The following is a 21,926-nucleotide window of genomic DNA, read 5'->3' on the forward strand; positions in this document are numbered from 1 at the left end:
AACATGGAAGTGGTGCCTATATCTTTCACTCACATTCTATTGACTAAAACTCAGAAAAAAGGTCACACAGAAGCACAAGGGAAGCTGGGATATCCAGTCTGGTTGTATGCTAGGAAAAGGAGGATGTGGGTTTGGTGAGCAGAGAGAAGTCTCTACCACATCCTTCATGAAATCTTCATTTTGTTCTTTCTAAAGCCCAGGTTCTTTCTACTATATCATGCTCTGCTCTCCAGGATGATTAGGCAGTCTAGAATTCATACTTTAAACAGTTTAAGAAACTAGATGATTGTATTCAGAAGAAGAGAAAATGAAGTTGAGTTGACTTCAATGATTTTAAGTTACCATGACGTACAACAAAACAGACTTGCTCTAAATTGCAAAGAAAGGCTGGATTATGCTTACTTTTGTTAACAGATACAAAGAAGCTCAACAAAAAGACATTCAGCAGAGATATCAGTCACTGAAGTAGACTGTTTCATAGGTAATGAAGTTCTCTTTATTGAATGGAATGAAGCAAAAGTTTAATATCCATTTGCCATCAATGCTGAAAAATGTATCACTCATCCACTGATGACAGAAGGGAATTTAGACTTTATAACATATTCATTCCTCATGTAGCAGAATACTATTTTGAGATGGTAACTGAGGTTTCTTTCTTTTCCTTGGAGTTTCCTTGAACCCATTGCCCTCCCCCAACTCCCACCACTATTCAGGCATCAGTAACAGCTTTGTCGATGCATTGCCCTTAGGAGTACAGTCCAGACAAATTAAGTCAACAGAAATACTAACTATATTCATTAGTACCATAGCAAAGATAATTCTCTTGAAAACTATGGCTTTAATAGCAAAAGCTAGCAACTTAATTTTAAAGCTATTCTTCCAGTTGCTTATGCTAATACTTTGGAGGCATCCCTGACTCTTCTCACTCTCTCATATACCACATCCTCATGGACTAACACTACCAGCTCTCTCTTCAAAGTATATATGCATACCCTCAAGATAAATCAACATATACTCTGGGATGTGATTTTCTTACCAGTTCTCACTGCATCACTCCAGTCCATGCTACCATTATCTCTCGTCTGGATTACTGCAATAGCCTCCCAGCTGATTTTGCTGTTTCTACTCCTACCTTCCTGTGGTATAATCCCAACATAAAATAAGCTTGATCATGTGAGTCCACTGCTCAGATTTCTGTAATATCTCTCCACATCATTCAGAGTAAAAGCCAAAGTCTTTACAATGACTTATCCGTCATAAGTCCTACTCTTCTCCCCTTTATCACTCTCCAGTCACACTGGCTTGTTGTCACTCTGTAAACACAGTGGGTATGCTCCTAAATCAGTGCCTTTGAATCTGATATTCCTCTGCCTGGAATATTCTTCCTCTAGATTTCCAATGGCTTAATCTCTCACTGCAATGTTTCCTTTTCTGGTTTTCCATATGCATCCTGTCTAAAACAATAAACCTTCCTTTGGTACACCTATCCCACTTTTCCTGCTTTATTTTTTCCCCTTAGTACTTATTATTATCTAACATACTTATTTAACTTATTTATTAACTGCACATCCTAACAGAATGTAAGCTAGTGAGATTTTCGTGCCAAGAAATATTTGCTGAATGAATAAAGAAACGGAAACACAATTTCTGTTTAGTTACCATCATTCAATTCAGGCACAGTTCTGTGAATTTCCACAGACCTCATTTTATGTATTTATTTAGTCTATGTTTGCCTCTTCCACCAGGATGTAAACTCCATGAGAGCAGGGATTGCTTATGTTTTGTTTGTTTACATTTCTTGAGCCTAGAACAGTGCTTGACAAGTAGCACTAAAAAATATTCTAAAGAACATTTGCTGTTCAAAAAAATATTTATAAAAATATTTGATGAGTGAATAAATAAAGGGATGAATGTGATCAGGTTAAACTTTATTTCAAACTCTGGTCTTGGTGAGGGTAAATCAAATCTATCACTACTTGCTTTTGGAATTTTTAAGTTATATGGGTATTTGAAGGACTTCAATAATTATTTTAGCAGATTTTTAAATATGCTTCTAGAAATAGTTTTAGATTAGGCCAAATGAGACCTGCTTTGGCTAATCAAATGTTAGCAGCTGTGACAAATGACACATCTGAGCAGAAGTTTTAAATATGATTATGTGGTTCAGCTTAGGCCTCAGTCATGAGAACAGTATTTCCAAATTGCAGGCTATTCCTTCAGCCTAGACACTAAGCAGAGGCACAGCCAACCTGCAGGCAACCTTCAGCCAACCTATAGCCTACATGTCACATGAGAAAGACATAAACCCATATATTTGTAAATCACTGATATTCGGGGGTTGTGTGCTATACAGAATAACCCAGTGAAATACAACTAACACATCTCTCATGTCTATTTCACCAAAAGATGAAAACTAACCTGAATAAGAATAGCAGCCTTCTCTCTCTGTTCTTGGATATTTACAGTATTTTCTCTTTTTACTTTTCTTGAAATAGGTTGATTCTCGATGCAGGAATTTGCCTGGGTTGTCAGGGGTCCTGGTGCAGCAGTATTTAGCCTTGTAGACAAATGAATCTGTTTGCGCACAATGTAACCACGCCAGTATGCCTGGATTACCATAGCCGCCATACTTTTAAGAAAAGAAAACATTTTTATTGCCCATAAATGCACATGGACTATATAAAGTATTATTTAAAAAGACCACTTATTTTGTTTAAATATAGTCGTAGAAGTAAAAACGGTACGGAAACCTTCAAATCTGAAGGAGAGAAATGGGTCAGTAACTTAGTGAGGGATGTGAAAACAAGGGATTTTTGTTTGTTTCTTTCAAGGAGAGAGCTATTCCTGAGATTTTGTATAATACTGAGGATGCTGAACTAATGGGGGGGGGGGGGAGTGATGATGCAGAAGAGAGGAACAAACGTAGGAGCCAATGTTGAGCTGGCAAGAGAAGATGGGATCCTGTTCACAATGGAGAGTTTAGCTTTGGAGAGGAAGGAGGGCCTCCCTTCACTGTAAGAGAAAGGACCTCTCAGTTCTTGGCGATCTTCACTTTCCTCCCTGCCCATGGACAAATACTTAAATCATACTCTTACAAGCCCAGTGGTAAATTCTAACACTTCCTCAGCCTACATTTATTTGCCAATTTCAACCTCTGAATCAATCAATGCTGTGTTTTTCCCAAATCCCCTAAGGCTGACCAGCAACATTAGCAAAATTTAGATAACAATGTATAATGATTGTAAGTGGGTTCTCAGTGTCCTTAACCATTTAACTCTTCCTAATTGGATATGTTTTCCTTCCCCCCACAGATTATTGCAGGGATATTATCAAGGTACAGAGTAGAGTCAAAATGATAATTATTCTATCTTAGCCTTTTTCCAAATTCCTGAGTTTAGTTTAAAATGCATATGAACGAGAAATGATTCTCGCAAATCCCCCTGCCCTAGTGCTTCCTTGAAACAGTTTTCAGTAATTTTATAATTGCCAAACCCAGTGAAATTTTCTCCTTCCCCATATTAGAAAGGAATGATGTAACCATTTTCTACTGTTATTTTGCTTTATTTTTGTTATTACTACTGGTGTCATCATCATCATCATCATTTTACCTAAATCCTCTAGAAGCCTTCGATTGATTTTGTTATGAATAGAAAATTGAAGTTAATGGATAAAACTTCTGGCCTAAGATAAACTACTTATACACCCAATACTTGGAAAACATAATCATGTTTCAACAAATCATTTCCTCCTCCTAGGGTAAACAAAACTTTGTAAATTTTGCTATGAAATTAATTCACGTTTGGCTATTCAATCATCAATTCATTCCTTTATCTTTTGAACAAAAATATGTTAGGAAATTTGAAAGCACTATAATAGGTATTCTGATAAAGAAAAGAATCTGAAAATCTGTTAGCAATGTATAGTGGTAAGGAATGAAAGGCCCATAAGAAAAAACATTTAACCTGAGACAGTATGTCATGTTTCTCTACAGATACATACAAGTTTCACTGACTGTAGTTGTGAATTTCTTCTAAAGCTGACCAGTCATTGAGTGCTTGACTTCCTCAGCCCAATATCAACAAAATTTCCAAAGGGAAAACAAAAATGTAGATGAGGGATATTCTCCTCAGTGACACTAACACAAGGCCTGCTCTTCACTACATTGAAAGCAGGTTAAAAAGCTGACTTTAGGCTTCCTGAATATAGGATGCTCTCTCTGTTGAGAAAAACAGCTTATATTATTACTATCATTATCATCATCATCATCATCATCATCTTTTTTTTAGTAAAAATCATAATGACAAAAATGCCCTTAGCATAAGAACATACACAAATCAGGTTTAGGAAGCACCTACACAACTGACAGTGAATCTTCCTGAATCACTGAATGGCAAGGTTTAGCAAGTGGCTATATATTTTCTCTTTACTCTTTAGGTCTTTGGTTTGTCTTATATTTTCAGTTCTTCATCCTTCCTTATTATCATCATTTGGCTATTTTATTTATTATGGATACAGAAGTTCTAAATGTTTTTATACGAAATTTCAATAGGCAACATCTAGGGTTTGGAGATAAAGCTACCCCAAAATATGGTACCCTGGCATATAGTGTTGTGAGCTGAAGGCATTTCAGAAAAGACACGTGCAGGAAGGACTTTCTGACCTTCCCTGGAAGCAGGTCACAAGACAGTCATGTGAGAGGTACTCTCCCTATACCCAAAGGAAGGAAGCATTCTTACCTGAAGATGAAGGACAAGAGGAATCTGAATGAACAGGACTTTCTAAGTTTCCCCCAATTTACCGCTCTTAGCTCATATCCTTTGTCCTACCATATTTTTCCACAACTTTCCACTCTTCATCAAACCTAATATAAAAATGCTCACTATTTCTTCAGGTCTTCATTTCCTTCTGAAGGCTCCCATGTCATGTAAAACCTATATTAAATTTGAATGCTTTTCTCTTATTAATCTATGTATTAATCCCTAATTAATCTAACAGGGGACCTAGTAAAGAACTTAGAAAGGTAGAAGAAAAAGGTATTTTTTCTCCTCTACAGAGCAAAAGCAATCTACTAAATAAATTGGTAAAATATAAGTCAGGAAATGTTAAAGCCACTTTCAATAAACTTTTTTAAAACTTTGCATCAGGAAACACATGTTAGCTTCAGCACATCTAACTATTTAATATAGCTCCCAGAAAAGATATCACGATTCACTCTGACAACTCCTGAAGGAACAAAGACTGGAAAAGGCAAGATTAACGACTGCGACATTTTGTGTTCTGCCCTGTTCAGTACCAGTTATTACAAGAGAAGTTGAATCTGATCATTTTTAATTTTGTTGGCTTGACACTGAGGACAAAAGTAAAAAGAACAGAAAAAGTTGACAGGCCAAAATAGAAACCAATCTTTGCTTGTTCAACAAACAATTAGAGCCAACCATCAGCTCTTTTAGAGTTTAATAGTTGGAAGAGGTTTTATGTAACTAATCTCAAAGAACATTGTCCTACCTTACAGAGTTCTTATGCCAAAGAAAATTGTAGTACCTGTAATGAAATACTTGCTTATTAAGTGTTTACTAGGTCAATAAGCAAAGAAATAGCAATTGAAAAGGTATATTTTAAAAAATAAAATACCTGATTACTCATAAAGTATCCTTTATAGTATTTTCAGAATAATGTAGCATTTTATTTCTTCTTAAAAATTCATTTTAATTGGTTAGAGATTAGAAGGCAGAAAAAAATTTCATATTTACTCATTTGAAATTATACAATACTAGATAATTAAATCAGAATCTACCAAAATTCAACCAAATTAATCTACACTGTAATTAATAATTTGTGCACATCATAAAAACAAAATCAAGGGAATTAATATGAAATATAATAGTGATTTAAATTCTTTAGCAAGCTATAATTTGGTAACAATGACTAAGATTATCCATAATAAAAAATAATAAATATACAACTTTAAAAGAAAAATGATCTCTAAATCTTACATTTTTTCATGATTTTCAATATTTTTGTTGTTCCTCAGCAAAGACCTCGTCATCACTCCTTCCATAGATGGTATTCTTTTGGTGGGGATACTGCCTGCTTTGCTGTCTTCTCTTTTCTGGCCTTCTACTTTTTCCTGATTTCTTTTCTCGGTATCTTCACATAAGGAGAGGTTGGTTGATGGGAAGCGACTAGGGCCAGAGTCCACTTGTTTCTCAGAAATATCTGGTGAGTCTGGTTTCTGTTCATTTGCATAGGAGTGGAGGACTCTACTTTGCAGGATGCCATCGCTGTTGGTAGGTGCCAGATGATTTTGCTGGGCTTCTGATTCATCTTTCTTGGTGATACTTACATCTCCATGTTCATGTGCATATCGATATTCATTACTAAGTGTCATCAATTTCTTAAAATAATGGCAGAGATTTTCTGCTGCATCCAAGGTGAGTATATTTCTGAGCAAATAAATAATAAAGGACATTTAATAGGAAGAATTATATCAGCAAATATTAAAACTTGTAGAGGTTTTGAAAATTTCCCTGTGTACCCTGACATAAACATTAAACTTTACTATTGCATTCATTAGAAAGTTATTTCTGGTTGTTTATATAAAAATTGATCTCATTTCTAACAAAATTTTAAAATATTTGTTGAGTTAATTTTAATCTGTTAATCCAGACAAAATGTCTGGAAGTTTTAGGACCATTTTTATTCAAGGCATTTTTGGTACAAATGAATGAGAAAAATCCATGTTTTTACTACCATAAACACAAGAAATCATGGCTGCCTAAATTTGGAGAAGTTATTTATGAAACAAAGTTGAAAGTACTTTCTACATTGACTCTTGCCATGCAAAATATTTATATTGGACTTTTAAACAAAGAACTTATATTATGGGAAAGTTTTTATTCCCATTTTTCTCTGAAAAAAGAATCAATTGCAAAGAGAATTCAAATATTTTAAGATATAAATGCCTGTGATTCTCTCGAAAAATTGCTGGATTTCTATCTTATTGAGGTTAGGACTTGTCTACTTAAACTTTCGGGTTTGTCAGATTTGAGGCTCTCAATTGTAAATGTAAAGGGCTTTGCACCTGTATGAGCCTTATTCACGGCTACATTTTATTTATCTTCCTTTATTTCCATTTTATTAGTTTTTAAATTTTACTTCAAATTTATATTTTCTGACTATATTTAATATACAGACACAAGTTACCTTCAATTTTTTCTGAAACAATGCAGAATATAAATAAATACAAAAACATTTAATCATGCCAAATGAAATGAAAGTTAAAATTATTTCCTAAAATGTAGAATTAGACAGTTCTTATGTTCACAAAAGTAATTATTAGACATTAGGATAGGCCCATCCAATATATGTTTGATATTTTGTATTTCATTCATTTTGTTGGCTAATAATGCAAAAGATATTAGGATGTTCAATATTAGGATGTCAAATGTTTATGGTTATGTGTTGAATTCAGTAGCATCTATGATTAAACATATAAAATATAGTCTATTTTCCATTTTCAATGCTAAAATAAACCTTAAATTGCAATGACGATAAATTGTCCAAAAGAATTGAGAAATGTAAATTTCAACATGAGGGTTGTCAAGGGTCACCTTTACATAAAAAAATTGTTCATTACCATACATATACAAGGAGATAGCAGTTTAGATTTGCAAAGAGGTAAATGTAAACAACCTTAGTATTGTTGAAAGTAAACACTATCTATAACAATTTGAATTTTCTTTTCTTCTTCTCCCCAAAGCCCCCCAGTACATAGTTGTATATTCTAGTTGTAGGTCCTTCTGGTTCTGCTATGTAGGACACCGCCTCACCGTGGCTTGATGAGCAGTGCTATGTCTGCGCCCAGGATCTGAACCAGAGAAATCCTTAGCTGCCCAAGCAGAGCATGCAAATTCAACTACTCAGCCACGGGGCCGGCTCCTAATTGGAATTATTTTTAAAGCTATGAGATTTATTTATAACCTGAATAAACTATATTCAAAAACATTTAAATAGAAAAACTAACTCTTACAAAGGATGAGCATGTATGAAAGCACAAATAGCAATAATTTAAGTTTGTAATTCAGTAATTAAGTGTAGACATTTGGAAGCACATATTACTGTTCCAGTTATAATGCAAAGTCATCATAAGTGAAATATGAAATAATTTTCCTTTTTCATCTGTATTTTCAGAAGCAATACAAATTAGAAAATATAGTTACAGAAACATCAATTGTAATTCATTCATAGTAATGCATTCAGAATTGGAGGTGGGGAATGGGAAGTTCTCTTTCTTTGGTAATTTATTTATTTATTTTTGGTGAGGAACATAAGGCCTGAGCTAACATCTGTTGCCAATCTTCCTCTTTTTTCTTGGGGAAGATTGCTGCTGAGTTAACATCTGTGCCAATCTTCTCTTATTTTGTGTGGGACACCCACCACAGCATGGCATGATGAGAGGTGCATAGGTCTGTGCCCAACATCTGAACCTGCAAACCCTGGGCTGCCAAACTGGAGCACATGAACTTAACCACTACACAACCAAGCTGGCCCCTTTCTTTGATAATTTTTTAGGACTCTACTCTCAGCTTTTGTCCTTTGAATGTGTGCATGTGTTGACTGCTTTTCTCTACTGGGCCCTCATAATAATTTAATATATAAATATAACGTGTAATATGATACTTTATATATAATAAATATTATATGTACTATATAACTTGCCATGCTCTATTTGTATCTGTTTATTTATATAATTTTCTCTTATGCTAATCTGTGAATTCTTTGAGGGTAAAGTGTAATACTTAGTTTATTGTGTGTTTTGCCCACAATAATTGTTGAATAAATTTATGACTGAATAATTGAATGACTGACTGAATGAATGAATGTTTGCATCTTGTCTTGAAGCCATCTTCATGCTTTCATTTATTTTATGCAATATTTTAACTTTCTACTTATGTTGAAAATACATATTAATATATTTCAAACAATAAAAAGATGATGCCCAGAAGTTTTTCTAAAGGGAGAATATCCCTAAAACACATTGTTCTAATCTAAAAAAGTATGATTGTAGTAATCAGAATATTTTTTAAACATATATAAATTGCATTACATATTTTCATTATGATAAGGGGACGATAACAGTCTTACCCTTTTCCAGTAATATAGTTTTCAGTTAATAAATTGAGTTCTCTAATCTGGGACTGACAAAGTACCAGGAAATGTCCTAATTCTAGTTGACAGTGTTCTTCAGTGGGGCTTTCCAAATAAGAGTTTAGCATTTCACCATTGAGGATTCTTAGAGCAGGTAACATTTTAAGTAGAGAATGCCTATTGAAAACAAGAAAAAAAATTAATAATATGGAAAAGGAGAGTTTATATATAAAATAACCATATGTCTATTACTTAAGGACAGAGTATATCTCAGAAACAGCTTTTGATTTTGTAGAGAAAATGACACTATTACATTGTTAAAGAAATGTATGGTATCATGTCATGTACAAAATAAGTTTTAGAGTTCTGGACATAAATTTAATGATTTTCTTCTGAAACGCAAATGGAAAATTCAAGCAGTTGCAACTTGGTCTGGGATAAATAAAAGGCTGCATTATGAGAAGAATAATATCAGATATACTCTTTTAAAAAGAAGACAATTGAAATAATCTTACTAAAAGTTGCTGTTTATTTCAGAAATAGACATGAATTCTGACTGTTTCTCTTAGTAAAATATAGCGAGAGTAAGACTAAAACAAGAGGGGTGAGATTACCCTGTTTTTCATGATGTGGAAAAATCTAAAATTATGATATTTTTCCTTGAATTTTGCTAATAATTATAATTATTGAGAATCGTCAAGATGTGAGCCAAAGTCTATATCAATTTAAAAGACAAATGCTGTGAAAAACTGGGTCAGACAGCAAGAGCTGTCCACAAACCCTGGCGATTTAGAAGTAATTCCCAAGCCTTTCATAACGAGAGAGCAGTTCTCTTTCAAAAGGCTATACTGATGGTCACAGAATCAAAATGGACTTCCTGAATGAGTAAAACTCTTTAGTTAAAAATTAACAGTTGCTATGAGGAAAACTACAAAACTCTGACCAAAGATATCAAAAAAGACTGAACAAATGGAAGGATGTTCCATGAAGACATTTTCATGGGTAAGAAGATTCAATATTGTCAAGAAATCAGTTCTTCCCAACTTGATCTATATCAGCAAGATATTTTGTGGATATTAACAAACTGACTCTAAAGTTTATATGAAGAGGTAAAAGACCCAGAAAAACCAACTCAATATTGAAGGAGAAGAACAAAGATGGAGGACTAATACCACCTGACTTCAAGATTAACTATGAAGCTACCGTAATCAAGACAGCATGGTATTGGCAAAAGAAATAGACCTACACAAATACCGTAAACTGATCTTTGACAAAGGAGCAAATGAAATACAACGGAGAAAAGATAAAAGGTGGAATAACTGGACCATCCAAATGCAAAAAGATGAATCTGGACACAGACCTTATACCATCCACAAAAATTAACTCAAAATGGATCACAGCTCTAAAAGTAAAATGCAAGTCTCTAAAACTCCTAGAAGATAACATAGGAGAAAATCTAGACCTTGATTATAGTGATGGCTTTTTAGATGCAACACCAAAGACAATCCGTGAAAGAAATAATTGATAAGCTGGACTTCATTAAAATAAAAAAATTTCTGCTCTGAGAAAGACACTGTCAAGAGAATGAGATGATAAGGCATACACTGAAAGAAAATATTTGCCAAAGACACATCTGATAAAAGACTGTTATCCAAATTATACAAAGAACTCTTAAAAACTAAACAATAAGAAAATGAATATCCTGATTAAAAAATGAGCCAAAGACGTTAAAAGACATCTCCCCAAAGAAGATAGAAAGATGGCAAATAAGCATATGAAATACATTCAATATCATATGTCATTAGGGAATTGCAAATTAAAACAACAATGAGATTCCACCACCTACCTATTAGAACGGCCCAAATTCAAAGCACTGATAACACCAAACACTGGTGAACATGTGGAGAAACAATAATTCTCATTAAGTGCTGGTGGAAATACAAAATGATACAGCCACTTTGGAAGACGGCTTGGTGGTTTCTTACAAAACTAAACATATTTTACCACTTGATCCAGCAATCAGACTCCTTGGTATTTACCCAAACAAATTAAAACTATGTCTGCACAAAAGACTGCACACAGATGTTTATAGCAACTTTATTTGTATTTGCCAAAAGTTGAAAGCCTCCAAGATGCCCTTTGGTAAATGAATAAACAAACTGCGATACATCTGAACAATGGAATATTACTTAACATTAAAAAGAAATGAGCTCTTAAGCCATGAACAGACATGAAGGAACCTTAAATGTAGTGTTACTAAGTGAAAGAAACCAGTCTGAAAAGACTATGTACTATATGATTCCAATGATGTTACATTCTGGAGAAAAGTGAAACTATAGAGACACAAAGATCAACGGTCGCCAAGGGTTCAGGCAGAGAGAGGGATGAATAGGCGAAGCATAGAGGATCTTTAGGTCAGTGAAACTATTCTGTATAATACTACATGTGGATACATATCATTACACATTCCTCAAAACCTATAGAATGTAGAACACCAGGAGTGAACTCTAATGTTAAGAAGCAGGTAAAAAGTATTATGCTTTGTTAATAAAAAGTTTAAGGTAATTAAGAAGATTTGGGTCCATATATCTTGAACCTTTTTCATAGTCTTGAAGCTAGCAATGTTTGCCAACTCATAAACTACCTACTACATTTACTACAAAGGGTTAAATAAATGGTATATATCATGTTTCTGGTTGGATTCATTTTACGTTATGGTTCAAAAGCAGGATGTTATATTAAGATAATAACTATTCATCACAGGTGATGAGGCAATCAGAGGTATTCACCACAGAGGTATGACATTAAATATAACATGAAATCTTTGGCTGAGGCAGTCATCAAAGCAAGGAAAGGTTACTCTCTGAAATTGAGGCTGGTAATAATCAAAATACAATGAAGAGATTAACTATCTGTATTCCACCCTACCAAATTGTTTATTACATTACTAAGAAAGCTACACTGTATTCTTTGTAATGTCAAAATAACTTATTCAGTAATAATTATATACTGTCAGGTATGAAAGAATGATGCTTTTGAGATATGATAATAAAGGATGTTGAAAGTTAAGACTGTATTGGTGTTCATCCAAGTTAAAAAAGCAGATGCTCTAATTCTATTACTGATCCTGTTTCTTTGGATTAAATTTCCTAAATTATAGATGAGTAAATACAAGCCTTCAATAACTTGATGAAAATTGCCCTTGAGAATAACCAACAGTTCTAATTCTCTGGGTAGCAAGCAAATTTCTATCTAATACCTTGGTGTCTAGAGTGGACCTGACCAGCAGAAGAAATGAGGTGTACCACTGACAGACTGTAGACTGAAATAAGTACATCTTATAAGGAAAATGAATAAAGCAGACTTTCTTATTATAAGTCAGATTCCTTAGAAGTTAGGTAAAACTTATTTTTCTTTTCTTCTAGAGTATAATCATTTCTGGTTAAACAAAAACGGTAAGCCATTGGATGTACAAAACATTTCACCTGGATCCCAGACCCACAGCAGTATTGCAGGTGCAATAGCACCTATGACATACTCTTGAGCTGCCATCTTTCAGTCTCATTTTGGTTAAATGAGGAGGTGTCAACAAAAGGAAGGCAATACTCATGCTGCTAACATGAGAACCACAGGGAACATATGCATCCTTTATCTTAGTTACTCTCTAAATCTATTGCAATGGGAATTCAAGGATCACCCTCGCAGGGTGATGGTTCTGAAAAGATTGTCCTTGAATGATTCCATCAGTGGTACCTGAGATGCTTTTAAAATACAGTCTTCAGCTACACCAAAGATCTCTACTGGTGGGTTCAGAGAAATCTGTGTTTTTAAAATAGAGCCTTTCTTGTGATCTTAAAGGATAAGAACAACTGCAATGGGAAGAAAAATAGGCTACGACACATTATACTAAAATCAGAGATGCTCAGGTTTAAAAACCTTTAAAAACTCTAAAATTCTTATCATTTGCAAATTGTCTTAAATTTTCAGAAAAATATATGTCACTTGGAAATTTATAGCATGCCCTATATATCAACGATGGCAGAAGAATTTGCCAAAATAAGAGATATTGTGGGCCTGGGCAGTTATATTCCAGCGATCTATTCATGGGTTAACGTTGCCATTGGTTTTACATAAATGGTATAAAATTTTCTTAGAAAAGTATTCCTGTAACACTAAAATTAGAAAGTACATATCAAATATATAGAGAAACCAGCTTTCTATTCAGAAATAATTGACGACAAGATGAACATCTATTTTCACCAAATAATCTAATATAATCCTAGAGGCAAGAATATAAGAATTTGCTTTATTAGATTAATGGACAGATCAATATTTTACCACAAATATTTTACTTAATAGGTGTTTATTCTCCAGACAACCAAAATAAGTAAAAATAAATAAATTCATAGATGACAGGGGACATTAGGTTTGTTTCCAGGTATTACAACTGGCATTATGTGGAAGTTGTTCAGATCCTAACTGACAATAGATCAGCAAGGGGGAAAATGATAATTTTATCATCAAATAGTATCTTTTGGACATGGCTATTGATATAGATTCCATTAAGTTCAATATTTTAGCTACAGACAATAATTCTAGAGAATTTGGCTCAACAGGGCTTGAATTTTTACTTTGGAATATTTTGATGTCAGATTCATCATCTTTATATAAAAAAAATTCCCAAAAGTTTATTTTAGTCAGAATATTTTTAACCTCTTTTGGATGTAAAAATTTAGTTTGCTTGGATCTTCAACAGTATGACAATATCTTGAAATTTGTGATTTATACAATAAATATCCAGATTGGAGTTAGCGTTTTATTTTAAAGATCTTGTCTTTAATTTTTTTTTTTTTAAGCAACAGTTCTCAGATCTGTGTAAGTCAGTAAAGCATGGATTGGCCTTAAGTTCAAGTGTAGCCTTATAAAAGTCTATGATGAATGTGTTAGAAAGTGCTGTAACAAGTTGATTCATGTTGGAAATGAAGTATAAGAATACCGTGAGATCTCAATATTAGTTTTTCCAGCTGGGCTCCTCCTAGTCAAGGACTAAATCAATATTTCATTTAGTAAAAACTTCCTTGTGAATGTTCTGTCACTTAAGAAGCTCTATTAATCATTAATGAATGAAACACTTTCCCAAAGGAGATTCCAAACTGAGTTTGTGGATTAAGTTTTAAAAAGAGATTTCTTAGTACATCAGTTTTGTTCATGTTATCACTGGCTAGACATGAAAGTAAGAAGCCATTGGGAAAATCTATAACTAATCCCTTTGTTGGTATCAAGGGGTTATGTAAAGTTCACTGGAACACACTGCTTAAAGTTTGAGTTTATCCTTTATTAACAAATCCATATTTTATGGATTACTAGATTTTAAATCCTTTAGATAAATGAGTCTCTTCTTAAAATTATGAAAGTTGTATTAAGCTAACTGACCTAAGTGAAATTTGATAGGTAACATTTTCAAGGTTCTATTACTCTAGTTCAGAAAAGTTCATTAAAACTTTTAGAAATTATAATAGCTAAATAATTGTACATATTTATAATATAAACACCACCTATTTTCTCTCAGTATTATTTGTAATTAAATGTTTTCTTTAAAACGAAGTATATTACTTAGTAAGTGTAGTAAAAGGTGAATATTTATCGTTATATATTTATATTAGTTTAATATATTTTACCACAAGCCTATTTTATTCAACAAAATGAGTGTTTATACTCCAAACAAACAAAATAATGAAAAACAAATAAACTCAAAGATTATTCAGAACGTAGGTTTGTTTCTAGTTGTTGCACCTGGCAACGTGGCAGCTGTTCGAATGGAAACTGATGCTGGATCAGCAAGAGAATTCATGTTCTACTTGCCCATCACCTAATAGAAAAATTATTGCCCCTAAAGAGCTTGCTCTGAATATGAAATGACTATTTTATTTGTCATCATAGACTTGGTCTATACAGTTACTTGGGAAAATAAAGATATCTATCTAAAAACAGCCCATCAGATATTTTCTTTATAAATAATATCACCTGCCAAGTACAGTCTTTTTGACATAATTATACTCTTCTTTTTGTATGGTAAATTTCACTCTGAGATCTGGCTCCTAGATATGTGGGCCCAAAACTTGGGATTAGTACTTTAAATCCCAAAGTAAGAGAAGCACAGCCCCAGAAATTCAGCCAATGCATCTGGTTGGGCACCTTGACTGCTTCTATTCCAGATGAGGGAGTCCACCCAGCCGGCAAGAAGTCTAGAAACATATTTAGATGGCTTCTTCACATATACACAAAATTTTTAAATAGTTGCAATTTCTGATCCCCTATGATTTGACTAATAGTTGATATTTTCTATAATAATTTGTCATAATATTTTCTCAGGACACTTGGAGTATCTGATAAACACTATCATTCCCTAGAAGTCTGAGGACTCCTGTTTTAGAATTCCCGATATTGATAATTACTGTAAATCAACAATAATATCAATTGTCAATTTATAGATAATAACATTTTCAATCACTAAAATAAAATTAAATAAATTCAATAGAAAAATTAAAGGGGCTGAAACATGCATTTTTTCAAGCTTTTACACATTATAATGTAATTAAATTCTGTAACGTATTCCTTCAACAAATAATTTTGGGTGTCTACTACTTACAAGGGATAGAAGTATATATATATACTTTCAGTTCTGAACTAGAAGGATCTGTACTATAATCTAGGGCCACTCCTACTACTTAACTTTAGCCCTTTTTTTTTTATGGTTTTTTTTTTTATTAATGTTATGATAGATTACAACCTTGTGAGATTTCAGTTGTACATTTTTGTTAGTCATGTTGTGGGTACACCACTTACCCCTCTGTGCCCTCCCCCCACCCCCCCTTTTCCCTGGTAACCACCGATCAGATCTCCTTATCAATATACTAAATTCCACCTATGAGTGGAGTCATATAGAGTTCGTCTTTCTCTGACTGGCTTATTTCGCTTAACATAATACCCTCGAGGTCCATCCACGTTGTTGTGAATGGGCCAATTTTGTCTTTTTTTATGGCTGAGTAGTATTCCATTGTGCATATATAACACATCTTCTTTATCCAATCATCAGTTTCTGGGCATGTAGGCTGGTTCCACGTCTTGGCTATTGTAAATAATGCTGCGATGAACATAGGGGTGCAACGGACTCTTGAGATTTCTGATATCAGGTTCTTAGGATAGATACCCAGTAATGGGATGGCTGGGTCATAGGGTATTTCTATTTTTAACTTTTTGAGAAATCTCCATACTGTTTTCCATAGTGGCTGTACCAGTTTGCATTCCCACCAACAGTGTATGAGGGTTCCTTTTTCTCCACAACCTCTCCAACATTTGTCACTCTTGGTTTTGGATGTTTTTGCCAATCTAACGGGTGTAAGGTGATATCTTAGTGTAGTTTTGATTTGCATTTCCCTGATGATTAGCGATGATGCACATCTTTTCATGTGTCTATTGGCCATATTCATATCTTCTTTTGAGAAATGTCTGTTCATGTCCTCTGCCCATTTTTTGATCGGGTTGTTTGTTTTTTTGTTGTTAAGCCGTGTGAGTTCTTTGTATATTATGGAGATTAACCCTTTGTCGGATAAGTGGCTTGTGAATATTTTTTCCCAATTAGTGAGCTGTTTTTTTGTTTCAATCCTGTTTTCCGTTGCCTTGAAGAAGATCTTTAGTCTGATGAAGTCCCATTTGTTTATTCTTTCTATTGTTTCCCTCAACTGGGGAGTTATGGTGTCTTAAAAGATTCTTTTGAAACTGATGTCAAAGAGTGTACTGCCTATATTCTCTTCCAAAAGACTTATTGTCTCAGGCCTAATCTTTAGGTCTTTGATCCATTTTGAGTTTATTTTGGTGTGTGGTGAAAAAGACTGGTCAATTTTCAATCTTTTGCATGTGGCTGTCCAGTTTTCCCAGCACCATTTGTTGAAGAGACTTTCTTTTCTCCATTGTAGGCCCTCTGCTCCTTTGTCGAAGATTAGCTGTCCATAGATGTGTGGTTTTATCTCTGGGCTTTCAATTCTGTTCCATTGATCTGTGGACCTGTTTTTGTACCAGTACAATGCTGTTTTGATCACTGTAGCTTTGTAGTATGTTTTGAAATCGGGGATTGTCATTCCGCCGGCTTTGTTTTTCTTGCTCAGGATTGCTTTAGCAATTCGCGGTCTTTTGTTGCCCCATATGAATTTTAGGATTGTTTGTTCAATATCTGGGAAGAATGTTCTTGGGATTCTGATTGGGATAGCATTGAATCTGTATATTGCTTTAGGTAGTATGGACATTTTAACTATGTTTATTCTTCCAATCCATGTGCAAGGAATGTCTTTCCATCTCTTTATGTCATCGTCAATTTCTTTCAAGAAAGCCTTGTAGTTTTCATTGTATAGATCCTTCACTTCCTTGGTTAAGTTTATCCCAAGGTATTTTATTCTTTTCGTTGTGATTGTGAATGGGATTGAGTTCTTGAGTTCTTTTTCTGTTAGTTCATTGTTAGTGTATAGAAATGCTACTGATTTATGCACATTAATTTTATACCCTGCTACTTTGCTGTAGTTGTTGATTATTTCTAATAGTTTTTCTGTGGATTCTTTGGGGTTTTCTATATATAAGATCATGTTGTCTGCAAACAACGAGAGTTTTACTTCTTCATTACCTATTTGGATTCCTTTTATTTCTTTTTCCTGCCGAATTGCTCTGGCCAGCACCTCCAGTACTATGTTGAATAGGAGTGGTGAAAGTGGGCACCCTTGTCTTGTTCCTGTCCTCAGAGGGATGGCTTTCAGTTTTTGTCCATTGAGTATGATGTTGGCTGTGGGTCTATCATATGTGGCCTTTATTATGTTGAGGTACTTTCCTTCTATACCTATTTTACTGAGGGTTTTTATCATAAATGGGTGTTGGATCTTGTCAAATGCTTTCTCTGCATCTATTGAAATGATCATGTGGTTTTTGTTTTTCATTTTGTTGATGTAGTGTATCACGTTGATTGACTTGCGGATGTTGAACCATCCCTGTGTCCCTGGTATAAATCCCACTTGATCATGGTGTATAATCTTTTTGATGTATTGCTGTAATCGGTTTGCCAAAATTTTGTTGAGGATTTTTGCATCTATGTTCATCAGTGATATCAGCCTGTAGTTCTCCTTCTTTGTGTTGTCCTTGTAAGGTTTGGGGATCAGGGTGATGTTGGCTTCATAGAATGTGTTAGGGAGTTCTCCATCTCTCTCAATTTTCTGGAACAGTTTGAGGAGAATAGATATTAAGTCTTCTTTGAATGTTTGGTAGAATTCTCCAGAGAAGCCGTCTGGTCCTGGACTCTTATTTTTGGGGAGGTTTTTGATTACCATTTCTATTTCCTTACTTGTGATTGGCCTATTCAGATTCTCCATTTCTTCCTGATTCAGTTTGGGGAGATTGTAGGACTCTAGGAATTTGTCCATTTCTTCCAGGTTGTTCAATTTGTTGGCATATAGTTTTTCATAGTATTCTCTTATGATCTCTTGTATTTCATTGGTATCTGTTGTGATTTCTCCTCTGTCATTCCTAATTTTATTAATTTGCGATTTCTCTCTTCTTTTCTTGGTGAGTCTGGCTAGGGGTTTGTCAATTTTGTTAATTCTTTCGAAGAACCAACTCTTTGTTTCATTGATCCTTTCTATTGTCTTTTTTGTTTCAATATCATTTATTTCTGCTCTTATTTTTATTATTTCCCTCCTTCTACTGACTCTGGGCTTTGTTTGTTCTTCTTTTTCTAGTTCTGTTAGGTGTCGTTTGAGGTTGCTTATGTGAGCTTTTTCTTGTTTAGTGAGGTGAGCCTGTATTGCGATGAATTTCCCTCTTAGGACTGCTTTTGCTGCATCCCAAATGTTTTGGTATGTCGTGTTCTCATTTTCATTAGTCTCCAGATAAAATATGATTTCTTCTTTAATTTCTTCAATGATCCATTGTTTGTTGAGAAGCGTGTTGTTTAGTCTCCACATTTTTGCACCTTTCTCTGCTTTTTTCTTGTAGTTGATTTCTAGTTTAATAGCGTTATGATCAGAAAAGATGGTTGATATTATTTCAACTCTCTTGTATTTATTGATGTTTGCTTTGGTTCCCAAAATATGGTCAATCCTTGAGAATGTTCCATGTGCACTTGAGAAGAATGTGTAACCTGCTGTTTTTGGATGAAGTGTTCTATATATATCTATTAAGTCCATCTGGTCTAATTTTTCATTTAATTCTATTATTTCCTTGTTGATTTTCTGTCTGGATGTTCTGTCCATTGGTGTTAATGGTGTGTTGAGGTCCCCTACTATTATTGTATTGTTGTTGATGTCTTCTTTTAGTTCTATTAAGAGTTGCTTTACAAATTTTGGTGCTCCTGTGTTGGGTGCGTATATATTTATAAGTGTTATGTCTTCTTGGTGGAGAGTCCCTTTTATCATTATATACTGTCCCTCTTTATCTTTCTTTATCTGTTTTGCTTTGAAATCTACCTTGTCTGATATTAGTATAGCGACACCTGCTTTCTTTTGTTCATTATTAGCTTGGAGTATTGTTCTCCATCCCTCCACTCTGAGTCTGTGTTTGTCTTTGGGGCTGAGGTGTGTTTCCTGGAGGCAGCATATTGTTGGATCTTGTTCTTTGATCCATCCTGCCACTCTGTGTCTTTTGATTGGGGAGTTCAATCCATTTACATTTAGAGTGATTATTGAGATGTGGGGGCCTACCACTACCATTTTGTGTCTTGTTTTCCGCTTTTCTTCAGTTTCCTTTGTTTCTCGTCCCATGGTTTAATCTGTTCTGATGTAGAGCTGCTACTCTCTGTTGTTGTCCTTCTACTTATCTCCTCTGCTCTTGGTTTTGTAGCCCCTTTCCTTTTTTGGATTTTTCAGGAATGAGGGTTTTCCTGAGGATTTCCTGAAGAGGAGGTTTTGTAGCCCCTTTCCTTTTTTGGATTTTTCAGGAATGAGGGTTTTCCTGAGGATTTCCTGAAGAGGAGGTTTTGTGGCAATGAACTCCCTTAATTTTTGTCTATCTGCGAAAGTTTTTATTTCTCCATCGTATTTGAAGGATATTTTCGCTGGGTAGAGAATTCTCGGCTGTAGATTTTTGTCCTTCAGATTTTTGAATATATCATTCCACTCTCTTCTAGCCTGTAAAGTTTCTGCTGAGAAATCTGCTGATAGCCTGATGGGGGTTCCTTTGTAGGTTAGTTTCTTTTGCCTGGCTGTCCTTAGTATTTTCTCCTTGTCGTTGACTTTTGCTAGCTTCACTACTATATGGCGTGGAGTTGGTCTTCTTGCATTGATAAAGTTTGGAGATCTATTGGCTTCTGTCACCTGAAGATCCATCTCCCTCACCAGATTTGGGAAGTTCTCAGCCATTATTTCTTTGAATAGGCTTTCTGCCCCTTTCTCCTTCTCTTCTCCCTCTGGTATACCTATAATCCTTACGTTGCATCTCCTAATTGCGTCTGATAATTCTCGGAGAGTTTCTTCATTTCTTTTTAGTCTTGCTTCTCTCTCCTCCTCTGCCTGCAGCAATTCTATATTGCCATCTTCCAAATTGCTAATTCTTTCCTCCATATTATCGGCCCTACTGTTCAGAGCATCTAGATTTTTCTTAATCTCCCCTATTGTGTTCTTCATTTCCAATATTTCTGTTTGGTTCTTCTTTATCGTATCAAACTCTTTTGTGACATAGCTCCTGAACTCGTTGAGTTGACGGTCAGAACTCTCTCTTAACTCATTGAGAATTTTAATGATGGCTGTTTTGAAGTCATCATCATTTAGGTTATATATCTCATTTTCTTTGGGATTGTTTTCTGTGTATTTGTTACTTTCTTTCTGTTCTGGAGATTTAATGTATTTTTTCATATTGCTTGATGTTGTTGATTTGTGCCTCCGCATGGAGATAGAGTTTAGTTGCTCCTTTCACTTGTTTCAGCTGCTGTGGTGGGGGAGCAGCTGTTTATACTGCACCAACCAGGAACCCTGTCTGCAGTTGCTAACTGGGCCTGGGCCCCTCCTCGTAGCCACAGTGGCCCTTTGGATTCTCTCCTCTGCTGTGGGGGCCGTCACAGGGGGCCTTCAGGCTGCTGGTGCCTACTGTTGCAGCCCACCTAGATGTGCTCTCTCCTTGGGGTCTGCAACGGTGTTATGGGCTTTTCCAGCGGCCAGGGGTGGGATCACTTATATTTGTCGCTCTGTTGCTGTCGGTGCCCACAAAATCTCACTTGTCCTCTATGGGTCGTAGGAGAGCTATTGGCATCTTCTACAGTCTGTGGTTAGTTCACCTGGCTATGCTGCTTTTGCCCTGGGGTCTTCCAGCTTTGTGGCTGGTGGCTGGGTGCCTTCTACTGGTGCTGTGCAGAGGCTTTCCCTAAGGCTGCTGTGAGCCTGTAGGGTTTCCCCCTAGGCTAGGAAGCTGGGTCTCTGGAACTCCCCCCAGCCCCAGTCCTCTCCGAGATCTCCGGCTATCCCTAGACCCACGGGGCAGGCAACGGCAGCTGGGGGTCGCCCCGCCCTCTGGGATTCCCTCCGGGCCTCTCCCGGAGCCGTGAATGCTCGGCGTGGCCCCTCTGCTAATGGCAGACAGATAGTTTTGTCTGCTGCCCAGGCGGAACTCCCGCGCTTCCCGTCCGGGTCGCAGAGCCGGCCTTTGAAACTTCCCCCAGCCCCGGTCCTCCCCGAGATCTCCGGCAATCCCTAGTCCCACAGGGCGGGCAACGGCAGCTGGGGGTCGCCCCGCCCTCTGGGATTCCCTCCGGG

General features: G+C 35.5%; 1 protein-coding gene across 1 annotated transcript in view; it reads right to left on the reverse strand.

Moving 5' to 3' along the window:
- LRRIQ1 (leucine rich repeats and IQ motif containing 1) overlaps positions 1-21,926 on the reverse strand; it is a 201,435-nt gene that overhangs the window by 96,824 nt on the left and 82,685 nt on the right. The window contains exons 14-16 of the mRNA XM_046646524.1: positions 9,145-9,324; positions 5,994-6,443; positions 2,419-2,629 (exon numbers count right to left, since the gene is read on the reverse strand). Coding sequence (XP_046502480.1) covers positions 2,419-2,629; positions 5,994-6,443; positions 9,145-9,324 — 841 coding nt within the window. The remainder of the gene's footprint in view (positions 1-2,418; positions 2,630-5,993; positions 6,444-9,144; positions 9,325-21,926) is intronic.

This window comes from Equus quagga, chromosome 19 (assembly GCF_021613505.1).
Source record: "Equus quagga isolate Etosha38 chromosome 19, UCLA_HA_Equagga_1.0, whole genome shotgun sequence".
In the NCBI taxonomy this organism is placed as follows: Eukaryota; Metazoa; Chordata; class Mammalia; order Perissodactyla; family Equidae; genus Equus; species Equus quagga.